A 16,036-nucleotide genomic window follows, 5' to 3' on the forward strand; every position below is an offset into this window, starting at 1 on the left:
TGGGTGTCTCTGCTTCCTCTCGGCTCTGTGCATCGCTCCAGCCCTCCTCCCTCTCTCGCTCTCTCCCCGCACTGGTGTGTGCGCGCATCTCTCTCTCTCCGCCCGGCGCCCGCCGCTCCGAGCCCTCCGAGCCCGGCCCTGCCCGAGGAGCCTCTGCCGGAGCTGCCCGGCCCTGCCCGGCCCTGCCCGCCCGGCGCGGCACCATGTCCGGCTCCGGCAGGAAAGACTTCGACGTGAAGCACATCCTGCGCCTCCGCTGGAAACTGTTCAGCCACCCCTCTCCGGCGGGCGGCCCGGCGGGGGGAGGCTGCCTGCCGCCCGACAGCAGCTTCGAGCACTGGGGACCGAGCCAGAGCCGCCTGCTCAAGAGCCAGGAGAGAGGCAACGGCGTCTTCTGGAAGAAATCCGCCTCCTCCGCCTCCTCGGCGGCGGCCCCCGCGGCCGGCCCGCCCCACGGGACGCCGCTGCCCGCCGCCGGCCGCCCCACCGCGGGGCACGGCCCGGGGCCGCCGCCGCCCCGCACCGTCTTCTACGTGGAGTCCCTGGAGGAGGAGGAGGAGGAGGCGCCCGGCGGGATGGAGGTGGCCCGGGAGCCCGAGAAGCCCCCGGCGCCGCCGGAGCGGGAGGAGGCTCCGGGGGGCCGCGGCGATGGAGGCGGCCGGGCAACAGGTGACGGGCACAGGTGAGGGCAGCGCGGCCCGGCCGGGCACCGCGGGCTCTGCGGGCAGTGTGCCGGGAGGGCGAGGGCTGGGGACGGGACGGTTCCTGCATTTCAACTGGCAGGGGTTGGAGGAGGAGGGAAGGGCTCCCGAGAGTCCCGGGAGGAACCGGCCCCTCATTGCCGAGGTGCCCGAGGCAGAGATGCTGCCCTTGGCCTGCTCCTGGCCTTTGCCCTGTTCTTGGCCTGCCCCTGTCCTGTCCTGTCCTGTCCCTGTCCCTGTCCCTGTCCCTGTCCCTGTCCTGTCCCTGTCCCTGTCCTGCCCCTGTCCTGTCCCTGTCCCCACCTGTGCCCCGCTCCTGGGCTGCCCCTGCCCTGCCCCTGCCCTGTCCCTGTCCCTGCCCCTGTCCTGTCCCTGCCCCTGTCCCTGCCCCTGTCCTGTCCCTGTCCCCTCCTCTGCCCCGCTCCTGGGCTGCCCTGCCCGAGGAAGGTGCCTCCCAAAGCCGGCGCTCCGTGCTGGGGATCGGCGCTCCCCAACTTTGGCAGAAGTTTATTACAACGCTGGCGGGAGGTGGTGGTGATGTTCTGGGTACTGGAATGACAGGTGAAAGCTCGAAAGTGAAAGCGTCCGCTTTCTTGAAACTCGGTGTTACAGCCTACCTCAGAGAAAAATAACACAAAAAATTTAATAGTTATCAACAGAGTTGATAACTATCAATAGTTATCAACCTTAGAGGATGTAAGAACAAGACATGTCCAGATTCTTGTGTTTGATACAAATGCGTTAATGTTCAATTGAGTTTCCTTCCCATTCCTTGCCCTCCTCACCCCCAGCTGAAACAGAAATTAAAATAATTTGAAGAAGCAAACGTAGCTAACAGAGCGCTTTCAAAAAAACTTTGATACGGATAGTCCTAAGGGTAAAATGATTCATTGCTTTAACTCTGCTTGCTCCTGCCTCCCATGGTTAAGATTACTTCATTTTCATTTTGCTTGTGGTTTTTTTTTTTTCCTTCCTATGGAGAGAAATGTACTATTTCTAAACATGAAAAGAAATGAAAGAATTTTTTATGTATATATTGAAAGTAAAATGTATACTATTAAATATTTTATTACATTAAAGGACAGCACTGTGCGTATGTTTGGATTAGTACAGCTGTAGATAAATATATATGTGTGTAACTTTGAGTATGTTACACCTTTTAAGAGAGCCCTAAAGCATATATTTTCTCCTTGAATCTCTCATTGTTTTTTTTTTTTGGTTAGGATGGTTAATTTCAAAGGAGCTACATAATTTAAACACATGGAATAACTGCTAAGTGACTTAGGGTATATTTTTAAAGCAAAACCAATACTGAAGTTTTTATAAACCTTGGAAGTTATTCTGAGCAACAAGAAGGTGCTTGTCTTAGGATTCAATTCAAATTGTTATCAGATACACTTGAAAGGTAAAACACAACCTTAAAACTGTATCTTCAAGGTTTTTGAAGAGGGAATGGGAGAGGTTAAAAACTATTACAAATATAGTTTCATTCTATAGACTTTTCATTTAGGTGTGTCACCGATCTGAGATTCTGTAGAGATCTGCAGACTAACAGAAACTTCCTGTGTTTTAATGGCACCACTTGATTTGTACAGAAGAGTCCACTTGATAGAATGTGTGTGACATTATGTATCTGATTATCTATCTCTTACTGCTCTTGATTTTCATAATCCATTTATTCCATGTTCTTCATTCATTGCTACTGAAACAACACATCTAGTCATCAGTAGCTCATGAAGAAATATACTCAGATTTGTTCAGATTTAAAATAACTATGTCAGGAGATGTGATTTTATTATGAATGAAAATGCCACTTTTTAAGGTACAAAAATGTTTAAGGTAGTTTTAGAGTCTAAGGCTTGACTTTCTGTATCTCATCAAAGAACTTTTCATCTACCTCTATGAACTTTGTATGTTATGTCAAGAGGTGGTCTAGTGCTCCAGAAATGACAGTTCTGTGCTTATAAGTTCTATGGTCCAACAATCTTCTAAAGCCCTGGGAAGTTACGTCTCACTCATTCTGTAGACAAAACTCTTTTTATAAATGTTTTTTTCTGCTGTTGACATAAATGTACAAGTGAAAACTCCTTTTTTTTTTTTTTTTTTTTTTTTTTTTTTTTTTTTTAGTGTCTACTTGGTATCCTTGTATCTCCATAAGAGTTTTGGTTGGATTCTTGTTTGGGAGTTTTGTTTATTTATTAGTTTATTTTTATTATTTGTCTTTCCCAGTTGATCTCCTCAGCTTGGTACATGAATTTTGAATTTTGTATCCTTTTTCAGCTCGTCTAGGTTTGTTTTTCAGTGGAGTTTTAGTTGCTGTTTCTACATCTAAGCTAAACACTAAGCTAGAGGATCTTGAATTCTTGTTTTAATTGTAATGTTCTGTTAGATATTGTGGGATTTATTTAATGAGAGATTATGATTGTATAATAATAAATACATTCTACTTTACTGATTTGGGTTTTTTGCATGTTTCTGAAGAACATCCTGTCATGTCAATTGTACAGTACATCTATGCATAAATAAGGTTATGTGGATAGTCTTACTGGCATTAAGAAGACAGAAGGGTTAGGTAGGGAGTGTTATAAAGTACTTAGCTATTGTTCTTTTCTCCATATTGTATCTGTAAAAAGAAAAAAAGCTTTACAGGTAACAATTAGTGTTAGAACATGGTCTGATTGCTTGAAATTGCTTGGAAATATCATACCAAATTGGTTTAGAGCTGGCATGACAAAATTGTCAATAGATGCAGTGGATATTTAAAGATTTTTTTTTTTTTTTTTGATCTTCATTTCCTAAGACAAAACTGTTAAGAAAAAAAAATCTATAACACGAATTTATAATTAAGATTTACAAATCACCCACAAAATGCTTGGAAAATACCACTGCAAAGATCCATCAGAGCCCCCAAGTTTATAATGGAGATTTTACATGATCATGATGGCTCTTTTCAGGTGACATGTTAATCAACCCCCAACATGAATGAGATTCACTCAAAAGGCAAAGAGTTAGTGTTTTAATTCCTCCTTCCTGAGGGGGTGGTAGCATGTTTTGCTCGCCTTACACTGTTCAAATCCTATGGAGATGTAATTCCTCATGAGCCCTTGGCACTGTTCACAACTACACTCAGTACATGCCTCACAAACTAGTAACAGGTTTATTTTTACAACAGCCCTATTTTACAGTGCAGGGGTAAGCCAGAAAGAGAGAAAAAGAAAAAAAACCAAACATTGAATTGATTGGTTTCAGAGCATATAGCAGTTTTCTCCCACTACTTTCTCTGTTCTCAGTTGCACCCATAGATGATGAGCCCATCTGCAATCCAGTCCCAGATTCCTCTGGTTGTGTGCAAGAGGAGTGGAGAACACAGGATTCAATTAACATTTTGTTTAAGAGACAGTTCCAAGAAGAATATGCCAGATATGCCTAACCCATGTAAAGCAAGCGCTGTCTTTCATAAAATGTACAAGAATTTGAAATTACAGCTTCTGAAAGAAGATGGCAAGTCCTCCCACCATTAGATACTGTCTGATAGTGTACTGTTAAGCAGGAAGCAAAAGGACTGAGTACTGTGCCTTCTTCACACAACAGAGTTTCATGCTCAAATATTGAGTCACTAGAAAAGTAATGAGGAAGGCATTTTACTGTGTTTCTGTCAAGTTTGTCAATGGGAAGTAAAAAAATTCAGTATTAATGGAAATCCAAAAGGTTAATGACTGAGAGAATGATTTTCTAATTCAAACATTAACTGAGAAATTTAGTTTGCAAGTCTCTGTGGTCAAAACTATTTATTTAAATTAAATAATTATGATCAGTGTAGAATCAGGAACATAAAAATGTGCATGGTTAAACTATATGATCAAAGCTTTTGTATAAGCATTTTTTTTGTATTTTTCTGTTCTGAGCCCACAAATCCTGCATTTTGATGCTTTTACCCATTAGTCTCTCCCACTTCCAAGTCTTCCTTTTCTCCTAGCAACCTACAACTTTGTGGTTGGCATGCTGCTGTAAAAGTTATGAATTTGAAACCTGTCAGGAAGAGCAACATTCTCAATTCAGCTTTCTAATTTAATGAGAACATATTTTGACCATTTTAGAAAATGCAGATAAAATTGTTATAAAAATTTGCTACTTGACTACTTTGTGTACTCATGAGAGGTTTCTGGTCTCTGGTTTCTAAGTAAATGGAGTTTCCTGTTTACAGCTTTCATCTTGGTACTTTGAGCTTACTAACAGAGGAGAATCAAGCTACCTTCCTGTGTCTCAGTCTACCCTGTGAGCTCTCACAACTTCAAGTATTTTCACAACTGATCATGGCTGTGGCCTTTCTGAGGTGGTATCCACATTTGAACCATAGCTTTTGCTATGATAACCAGATCCTAATTAGATACTAAACAAGTCAAATTAACACCTGCTAATGTTTTTATACTATGTCATATGGACTGCTTTGTTAAGAAGATAAATTAATGCTTGGGGTGAAATATAGATCACACAATCCTGCATTTCTGCGTTACGGAAGTAGAAGAGAATAATCCTTTTTTTTTTTTTGTCATGAGCCAGTTTTTCAACTTGATTATGAAACTTCTAAAAGTGGTTATATAACTTGTATGCTTTTATATATCTTACTTTTAACTTTCACAACAAAAGAGTCAGGTTTCCTGCACAACACAGGCCACAGACCTTTCTCCTCCAAAGCTCTTATTCATTCTCAGAGGATCTATGCTCTGTGCATGGGATGCAGAAGAATCAAGTGATAAAAATAGTCCAAGATCATGTAGCTGAAGACTGTATATATATACGTGTATGGAATTTGATAAGTTACAAGGATAACCTAGGTCTAGAATTTCCTAACTTTAAAAACTGGCTTTGGTACTTGTAGAATAGCATTTCTAAAGCTTGGCTGTTTGGTTTGGTTTTTAACAAAAGAAGCAGAAGAACACACAAGTCACTTCATATGCTTTCATTTCTTTTGTTCACTTGAATGCAGAACTGAAACTTGAGGATTCAGTGAGTATCCCATTGGCACTTGGGCTGCTAGAATAACTGACATAAAAAGAAAGGTCTTAATTTTTATGTGGGTATTTACAATGGTGATTGTGTACTTTCTCTGCAGAAGGATTGAGGAATTCAATAGCTGAAGAATCTTTAGAGTTTTCGGCTTCATTTGAGATGCTAGTGACAAGCAAAGATTCATATATTCATATAACTTTCTTCTTGGTGCTCCCAAACTTCCAAACTTACTGTCTTTTGTTACATGCTTTTTTTTTTTTTTTTTTTTTTTTTTTTTTTGTTTTGTTTTGTTTTGTTTTGTTTTGTTCCTTCTTTCTACCGTCTTAAAGGATTCCCAGGTTCCTTCTTCAAATCCTAGGTTTCTTACCCAGAAATCATTACTTGGTTTTACCAACTCCTCTTACCATCTGCTTCATTGATTTACTTACCAAGTTACTTTCTGTCCAGTCTTGCCTGTATCTTGTCCTAGATACTTCCAAAAATAAAGTCAAATTTCCTCTAGTTATTTGACAGCTTTCTGGACATCTCATATTCTCCTGTTTCTCCCTAACTATTTTGTATTCTTTGAATTTCAGTATCATTTAAACCTTCCCTTATCTCCTTTGTAATTTTTAATAAAATTCTAATAGAATTCCCCTTCCTATGTTTTCACCTCAGCTCCCCATTTTACTTTGTTCTCTGATTTGTTTCATCACTGGCTGCCAAGTTGATGGTACTATTTTCTGTGTTTAATGGGTCAGCAAGACACTTTAGTTTGAGTAACTCATTCAGTCCATGATGGGGATTTATCTTCTCTAATCTTTATCTTAGATACACATTTTTGAATAAGGTGAATTATCTTTCAGATGTCCCTATTTCTCTTCACTGCATGTAACAGTAGTCTAAAGTGGCTAGTTCAGGTTCAAATGTTCAATTTAAATGTTTCATGTTCAATTTAATTTGATAAAAAGAACATCATTTGAAGTCTACATTGCAAATTCAAACTGTTTAAAAAGATAGAATAAAAGGATCGAATTAATTGAATCTATTATATTTTCACAATGTTAGTAAAAAGCATATCACTCATCTCAATGAAAGTGTGGATGCTGGTAGAAAACATGAGCCCATTGAACAGACTAGGAAGCAAAGGAGCAGTTTTTTGGTTGTTTTTAACCATATACTTTCAACATTGACAAAACCAACCATTCTTTTTTCCTCTGAACTAACTTGCACTGTTTTACAGGAATATTTTTTAAAAATACAGCATTAAGAAAAGATTTGGCAGTGAAAATATCAGTTGCACAGGGAGTGACTGAATCAGTAAAATACCTCGAGAAACATAGACCTCTTAAGGGTAACATCAAAGAACATTAAAAAAGGGAAATGCTTTTTCAAACTTTTCATAGTCTAAGTGAAAGCACGAAAAGAGAAGAGCCATCTTGAAAATTCAATTGATGGTGAATCTTTATATATAAGTCTGCAGAAATACCGTTGCCTTGAATATAATTTTTTTCCTCAATAAAGCCATTTTCAAAATAATAATAGTAGAGGCCTATATAAGTCTATATATGCATGTATAAATACTTATCATCTGCATTTCTCTCTTAATGTAAACATAATAAGATTTATATATATTAAAAGTGCATATACATATCTTTTTAATAAATAAGTTAGAGTTGATTCCTCTATAATGTTTTCATGAGCAGTGAAGTTCACTTCCATATTGTACATGGAAAAATTTAGAGCATATTGTTGGAATCTCTTAAATTCATAAGAATGCTGCTGATACATATAGATAAGCATACTCTTAACACATGATCATTGCTTTTTAGCAGCTACTTCTCATCTTTGTGACACTTTTTTTTAAACCCTGTTGGAAAGAGTTTAAGAGTTTGCTCTTTCGTTTCATATCTTGCATTTTTCAAGTGACAACTTCTCCTTAAATGTTATGCTGTCATGTTTTGGCAGAATTTCCTAGCATACAAATTTCCTGGTGTTTTTAGAACGATTTTTTAGAATACAGAATTGATGACCTAAAGTAAACTACTTACACTAGGGAAATAACATTATTAAAAGTTCCAGAAAGGAAAAAGTTCTGTAAAGCGTTCAGAACTGCTGCAACTTCATCAGAAAGATAGGTAACTGTGTAATCATACATAGTAATAATGAAGAAAAAACCCCAAACCCCAAATCCCCAAATGTTAAATTTACCAAAAATTTAATTTTAACAGTATCTAAAATTTCTGATTTTTATTTCAAAGAGTCATAATTTATCAATAATTTAAGTCAAACACAGATCCAAAATACTTAAATGTTATGTTTTTTGGTAAGAGTTTTAGTAAAGCTTATAATTTTGTTTAGATGTTTTTCCATTAGTATTTAAATATTTTAATTCAAAATTTTCAAAAGTGTTAATTTTAACTATAATATCAGGTTAAAACATTATCATCACTTACACTTTAAAAATAGTCTTTTAAGTGAAAACATTTTTCTGCAAAATAAAAGAAAGTTTCTCCAAAATTCTTGTTAAAACTTACCTGGAAGTTTTGATACATACTTCAAGTTTTTGTCACATTGTTCTTTCCATGTCTTCTATTTCTAACTGAAGTCTTGAATATTTGTGCTGGCTGTGCTGAGGATTACTGTTAGTTAGACCAGTGTTACAGTTCTATAGCCATAGTGATATAAATTCAAGGCGTCAGAACTGATTGTCATGAATAGCCTGATTTTCCAATTTATAATTACCACATTTGTAGCCTTATTACTACATTTGTAATCAAACCTCCTATTTCTTTATTTTTCAGTTCTTTACTGTGTATCTCCCTGCCATGTTTTGGCTGTCACACAGACCTTTCCTACCAATTAGGATCTTGAATCCACTCCTTCATTTACTCAGGCACATCTTATCTCTTGATTTCCATGTTCACTACTTCATGTGAAATTTGATCTGTTCTACTTGACCCATGAAAAATATTGACTTCAATTAATTAGATAAAATATAAAATAGATGATGAGTATTTAATGCTCAGAAATGAGCCAACAGAAATACACAGAGAGAATTAAGACTTGGTTCGATGTGATGTGTATTCCAAAGTTTAGACTTCAATTTATTATATTAAAATGAAATGTTAGAAATAAAACATATAAGATTATGTAAAATTGAAAATAAGAGGTTTTATATTTTAGTGTTTGCCATTATCTCAGAATTTACTTGAGAGGTGGAAATGTCTTTTCAAAACTTAAAAATTATTTATTGAATCTAAATCAACAATCTTTATCACAAGAGATTGATTTTCTGAGTTTAACAAGGCAATGATTTTACTCTAATAAGTAGCTGGGTATAATTCACAGAACACATCATCTGCAGTTCATTCTTTTTTTAATTGTATCACTCAAGTTTTGTCTTTGACTATGTTTCATCAACATTAAAATATTCAACCTTTTGTAACATTTGTATTTTCCTGTCATCTGTTTTCATCCTTCTCAATCTAACCATATGGAAAAAGCAGCATTGTTTTGACCTTGGTATCTTTTTGCTGCTATGTAGATTTGCTTTGTGCATGAAGGAAAGCAAAACCAGATCAAATAAAAAAAACATGAAAGAAAGATCCTTGAATCTGAATGGGTATAATCACACGCAGCATCTTTGCCGAATACAGTCTTAGGACTGAATCTTATTTGGCCTCCTAATTCTTTCTAGAGATTCTTCAATGGTGTAAGTGATCTATACCTAAAAACAGAGTGTTGAAATATGTGAGGAAAGAAAAGTACATGATGCATACCTCATGAGTAGTTCTGTTGTGCTGTAGGATTTTGTTGAAACTATAGTTTCTCAGATTTTTTTGTATTCTAGATGGGAATAGGTTCTTTCATAGCACAAAGGTTGTTTTATCTTCAGTAAGAAGAGAGAAAACATGATATTCCTGCATCTGTATTTGCAGGAATATATGGCACTTCAGATACTCAACCCTCACTTCTTAGATGGAATTCTGATTGCCTACAGAGATGTAACTTCTTTTCATGTTCTAGACCAGTCAGGTACATCACCAGTCCAACCCTTCAGGCCAATCTGGTTCACTGCTTTTTTCTCATATTCCTTGTTATTTCTCTAGTTATAAATTGGAATCTGTAATGTAAGTGTACCTCCATCCACTTCTAATTTCCACATGCATGGCTATATTTTTATTCGTGCAAATGATAGTAGTTTATGAATGTCCAAAAGATTAAATTTATAAAATTATTTTTATTACAGAGTTTTTTAATGCTAATAATCATGTTAAATGCAAACCTTCTGTGTGTATTGTCTGGTGGCTCTATTTATGATCTCTTTATTTATTGAGTTCTCTTCTGTCAGTTGTTTCATCATAATTTTTACTATTAACTTATGCACAAAGATAACCACTTTTTATATCAATTATCTGAAACTCAGAACAAAAGCAACCCTTCAAAGTAGCAATAGTAAGAGCAACTCCAAAGTAAATGAGAGATCAAAAATAGGGAAGGAGAGAGGAGAAAGGAAGAGAGAAAATAAACAATATAGAATAAACTACTCAATATTTTCAGTTAGTGGGAACAGTTTTATAAATTATTTCTACTCTTCTATTGATAGACATAAGGACTTCAAACTACTGTCCTATCTCAAAAGTTGTTTTTTTAATAGAAGATGCTTCAATTAATAATTGTTTGTTAATCAACAATGCCTTCACCAACATATTTGATGATAATTAGTTCTCCTGAATTAAGTTTTTGCGTATCTTGACTCAGGTATTTTAATTTAGAAGATTAATGACCTTTGTTTGAAAAGTAATAGTTTTTGAGAGGATAGAAATGTAGATGAAAATGAATGTTTCTGTATGCTGTTCATCGGAGATGTAAATAGAATTTATGAAAACTGCTATAAAAGGGATTGAAGAGGAAAGCCTTAACATGCAAAATTAGGATCAGGAGTTGCATCAGTAGGAATTCTTCATATGTTTATTTTGCACCCAGTACTTTCATTTTAGTCAATAAGGACTAAATAATGAAGTAAAGCATATGCTTCTTAAAAAAAAATGAAAAGAGTCTTAAATGATTCACCCACATGTTATAGGAGAGAATTAAAATGCACAATAATCTTGAAGAAAGTAAAAGACCTCTGAAAAAATGAATATGGAATAGTGCAACTTGCTATCCTGTCACAACAATAATCAGCAGAGATGTGAAATAGGATCAAACGTCTAGATGGCATTCTGCAGAAATGTTGCACTTAGTACAAAGCAAGTAAAATATGAATCAAGTATTCCATACTGCTGCTAAAATTTAATCACAGAAGTAGATGAACAGACACATAGCCTGTGAAAAAATAATTCCTATTCTCTGATCTGTTTGGTTAGAACCTCAGCTCCACTGTATTGTTCAGCACAGTCAAGAAATGCATGAATCGTTTGAAGAAATTCCAGGTAAAAAAAAAAGAGTTACTATCATTTTAGGAAACATGTTGTACCAAGAAAAGATTATCACAGGAAGGAAATGTTATTGTATTTTTTAAATGCCAAACGGATTTCCTAGTAGTGGTGTGAACTCTTTTAATATCTGGGATTGTAAGATGATAATAAACTAGACAAACTTCTGTCAGTCATGACGTGTTTAGACACGACAGTCTTTTTGCCTTGAAGAAAGATGCACATTCAGTAATTTCTCACAGACTGCCAGTACTTTCTATGAAAAGATGGCCTGCAGATGCTGACAAAGCATAAAAAAATTTGTATGGGGACATAAAAGTTTTTATCATTCTGTTTTTACAACAGTCATTGAATATATCTGTTAGAATTTAAGTACATCCTCTCTTTAGGTTTTATAACTTTCATCTGATTTGCTCTTCCACTGGAGTACTGTGGTGTGCCAAATCTCATTACTGTGCAAAACCAAAATCAGTCCCCCTCATTTGGACATTTAATATAATGCACAGACTCATATCTTAGAAAGCTTAATGTGTAGAGAAATTTCACCAGTTGAAAGTGAATGCCAGTACTATTATTTGTGGGGGGTTTGTTTGGCTTATTTGTTTTCGGTGTGTGTATTTTTCTTTTTTTTTTCTTTTGTCGTTGTCGTTGTTGTTGTTTTGGGTTTTGGGTTTTTTAAGACAGAACACTGAAGCAAAAAATTACTTAATTGCATGTGGAAATTTATAAACTGAAACTAGCTATTTTGAGCCTGAGTCCTTAAAGGCAAGATCCTGAATCTCCATCAAGTAAATGTTATGGGAAAAGATATTTACCCACGTAATTAATAAATAATTAAAATTATTAAAAAAAACCTCCATAATGAAAACTTATGTATTTAGTTCGTTAGACTGTAACTCTAATTATATGAAATCTAGTGTGTTCTTTTTTGTGCACAGGCTTCGTTATCCCCCACAATTATCCCACTCTATGTCATATTTCTCATTACATTATCTTAAAAATATTGTGGAAAATATAATGAAGTTTATTGCTTCCAGACAGTGACTTAGATACAAAATAAAAACTTAAAAGCAATTTTGTATAGTTTCCTGATAGCAGGAAGTAATGGCTAATGCCTTCTCTCTCACCACCTTGAAAGCTGACAGGTTGATTTGACTTCAGGTGATGCTGTTTTCATGACAGGCTTCAAACATTATTAAAACTGAGAGTTGAAGTAAAATCATTTTATTTGTAAGACTCTTAATCCTCTCATAGTAAAAGAATACGCATCATTAAGAGTGTAATGCATAGAATGAAACATGGTTGTCAAGTCAAGGAGATTTCTGTCTGAAGTGTCCCGTTTCCTTTGTAGTGATGACTGGAAATGTAGCAAAAAAGAGGCATTGAGTAATTAGGAAAGGAAGGAATGTGAATTATCTTATGAACTCTAATCTAAGAGGCTTACTTCAGAAGGAGAAATTCATTGGAAGGTTTCTTTCCAAATTTTGGTGATTAAGAAATGATACAGATGTTTATTAAATCTTTGGTCTGCTGTTGGAATTAATTCCTTTGCGCATGACACAAGAATATTTTGAAAGGATTAGTGAAAAAAAATATAGAAAAACCTAGAAAAGTTGTGAGATTAATTAATCTCAAATGGAATTTAGAAAGTACCCTTTTTGCCTTTTTTTTTTTTCCCTGCAATCTAAGTTCTTTTACAACAGAGATGTGTCTAGGTGTATGTTATTTTGCAAGGTGAAGTCATATAACATCTCTCTTCAGAGACTTGTTTTTCCTCTCTTGCCTTTTTGTGCAGTCTAGACAGAGCCACTCATGATTATTGTACTGTTGGAAAAGCTCAATATACTTCAGAGTCTTTACTTAGCTTGACGTTTTATGTCAGCATATGAAAACAGAAGTTGAAAAAACCAACCCAATCCAACAGATGGTTTGTGCATTCTGCTATAAGCAGTTGATAGATTCTCTTTCTAGTCTATGCACTGTCTGCTAAAAAGTTTTCAAGAAAGTATGATTATGGCCTAAATCGAGCAGAAAAATGTCAGTGTGTCTTTTTTTTTTTAATTTATGTTAAACTCTGAGGAGTCTACATCTTTCAAGATATGTATAGTTGTATGTTTCTGTGATATACAGAATATAGATATTAGATATGTAGATATAGTAAGTCAAACCAGAAAAATGCTGATTTCTACAAGCATTGCTGCCTCTCTTTGCAAATGTCATGTTTTACTATCTGTTGCAAACTTTGCTGTCAGGGCCACAACACTGTAATGAAACTTTTATCTCTGTATGTTTGAACATATTGAAATAACAAGTAGATGGGTCTCACTTTCCTCACTGATTTGTATTGATTTTTAAAAAATATTTTTTCATTATTTGGTCCAAGATTTCCTGGAGAAAATACAGATAGTAATATTGGCTTTTTTATCTTTTGAAAAAAAAACCCGACTGCATTGGGAGAGAATGTGATGGAGCTCAGAAAACTACTGTTCCCTTTTGTGTGCAGGTGAAATTTAATTTATCTAAGATTCCTTACCATTACCATAAAAGGCAATCTTTCTGTTAGAAAACAAACTCTAGCATCATATCAGAGCAAACAGTAGTTGTAATTACTCCCTTTCCACTTTTGTGAACGTTTCTCTCTTCAGGAACATAGCTTTGTCTAAAAATACCAAAAAAAATGCACCAAAACCCTACTTTATGTCATGTACAGTAGACAATTTTAAGAATATCAAAACTCAATCTAAAGCTGATCTTATTTAAAGATAAATTATCTATCAAAACAGGTGTTCCTAATGACTATTCATGTAAATATATTGTATGCCTTGTCTTTACTGTGCAGTATTTCAGAAAATCTTGTAAGACTATGCGTATTTTTGCCATAACCTTTGTCTTCCAATCCCGATTTCCTTTATCTCATGCTAATTCATACAAGAATGTCTGATGAGTCCATGTAGCAAATGATTACATTAAATTAGTCCATGTAGCAAATTTATTTAGGCTTGCTTGAAAATTAATGGAAAGTGAAATGTGCTGAAAGTAGGAACAAATAATTCTTGTGTGTACAATTTGATCATTCTATTCTAATTCAATTCACTATGAATAGAAGGGTCAGTCAAAAAAGATTTGATGTTTCTTTTCTGTACACAAAGGAGAGATGAACATGAATTTTTCCATGAAAATATTTTTGTGATAAAATACTGTTTTATAAAGAAATAGTGTGAAGGAGTTATTCCACTGCTACCATTTATTGATTAAAATTAATAATTAAGATTTTCAGAATTACTAAAATTTCCTATATGGCATATGAAAAAGAAATTCCAGTCTCATTAAAAAAAATCACAGATCATAATTAGATAGTTAAAAAGCCTAAAAAGTATGACAAGAACTGGTACTAAAGTATTCAAATTATATGTTTGATTGAGCTGATAAGGACTTTTTATTTTCTAATTTTTGCATTCTGATTCATTAAATCGTCAGGGTTCTGACTGCATTGTTAGAATAATGGAAAATTACTTATTTCCATCAAATGGCTCAAGAGATGATTTCAAATTTAATGGAAGAAGAAGAGAAATATATTTTATTATTAATTCTCAGATCACAGATCATATTTTGGCGAATTTGGCCACCACATGAATGTTTTTAAATTGTGTACTTTTTCTGAGCACATAAATTCTTTCCTGTGAATAGTTATCTTGCTTAAGTAATCTTTTGGGTTTTAGAGTCTCCTTTGTTTATATAGACTTGCTATATGATTGAGAATGGATAAGTAATAAGTAACATAAGTAATAAGTTGTGCATGGATGGACTTTAAAGTATTCCATGCCTTTTGAAGAAATATGCTAAATTAGTCTTGTATCAAAGTTTATAATTTACCATCAGCATAATATTTCAGTCTTATTTTCCATTACTGCTGATAACTACTCAGTAAGATGCAGTGTCAAAAGGAAATGAGCCATGGAGATCTCATATATAGGAAATAACATTTTTGTTAAAAGCATAATAGAGGCAAAAAAAGCAGTATTATTCTTCTGCTAAACCTTTTGTCACATGCTATGTATTGTCCCTGCTTTATGACCTTTTCAAATGGCATTTCATTTTAAATCTCTACATTGTATTAGAAACTAATTTCTGAGATTAAAGCAACATTACTTAGGTTTTATAATTAGAAAATTAAAGAGAAATGTCATACAAACCAGAGGAACTAGATTTTTTATAAACCTCCCCTGACTGCTATAACTTTTCTTGCTATTACTTTTGTTTATTGGATTACTAGGTCAAAAACAATTTAATGACTTTTCTAAATTTTCTTTGCTAAAACTGCAGGCAGCAAGCTTTGATGATCCTCTTTCAGCCTTGTTTCTCCAGTGATACATTAGTTTCTTCAATTTAATTTTACCCATCTAAAAGAAAGACACATAGTTCAGTAGTCATCTAGTCAACTTAATGTACTCAGTGTTTGAGTATAACTTGTCTGAAAAAAGAAGATGAGCATATACTGCACAAGATGAGTCCTCTCTCTGTGTGATGAGAGGGAAGCAGGATCACAGTTCCTGAGTGAGATCATTATTGAGGTAGAGTATCTCAATGCATCATAGCCATTTACACTTAGATTACCCATTTTGGTGTATCTTTCTATGTTCTGTAGTAAATGGAGAAAAAAAGAAATACTTTAAGCCATGGTTCAGCTGATGTATATCAGATGTCTACAGTAGTATGGGTTAGATTGTGCTTAAGAAGTGCTTAGATTTCTATACTACCCATTCTATGTTTCCATAAAGATGGTCCATGAATAGAATAATGAAGAATAGACTAGGGCAAGGCAGAATCTGAACTTTACTCTTCTAATGTGCCTAAATTTCTGGGAAGGCACCCAAGCCTCATCATCTTAACCTAAAATGATAAAAA

General features: G+C 35.4%; 1 protein-coding gene across 2 annotated transcripts in view; it reads left to right on the forward strand.

Annotated features, from left to right (window-relative positions):
* Positions 1-203: 203 nt before the first annotated feature.
* Positions 204-16,036, forward strand: part of KLHL1 (kelch like family member 1) — a gene marked incomplete at its 5' end in the record, with an annotated part of 189,134 nt that continues 173,301 nt past the window's right edge. For both annotated transcript variants that reach the window (XM_083854480.1, XM_083854481.1), the window contains one exon: positions 204-682. In XM_083854480.1, the coding sequence (XP_083710606.1) occupies positions 204-682 (479 nt within the window). The remainder of the gene's footprint in view (positions 683-16,036) is intronic.

The sequence above is a fragment of the Zosterops lateralis genome (genome assembly GCF_965231275.1).
Source record: "Zosterops lateralis genome assembly, chromosome: 2".
NCBI lineage: Eukaryota > Metazoa > Chordata > Aves > Passeriformes > Zosteropidae > Zosterops > Zosterops lateralis.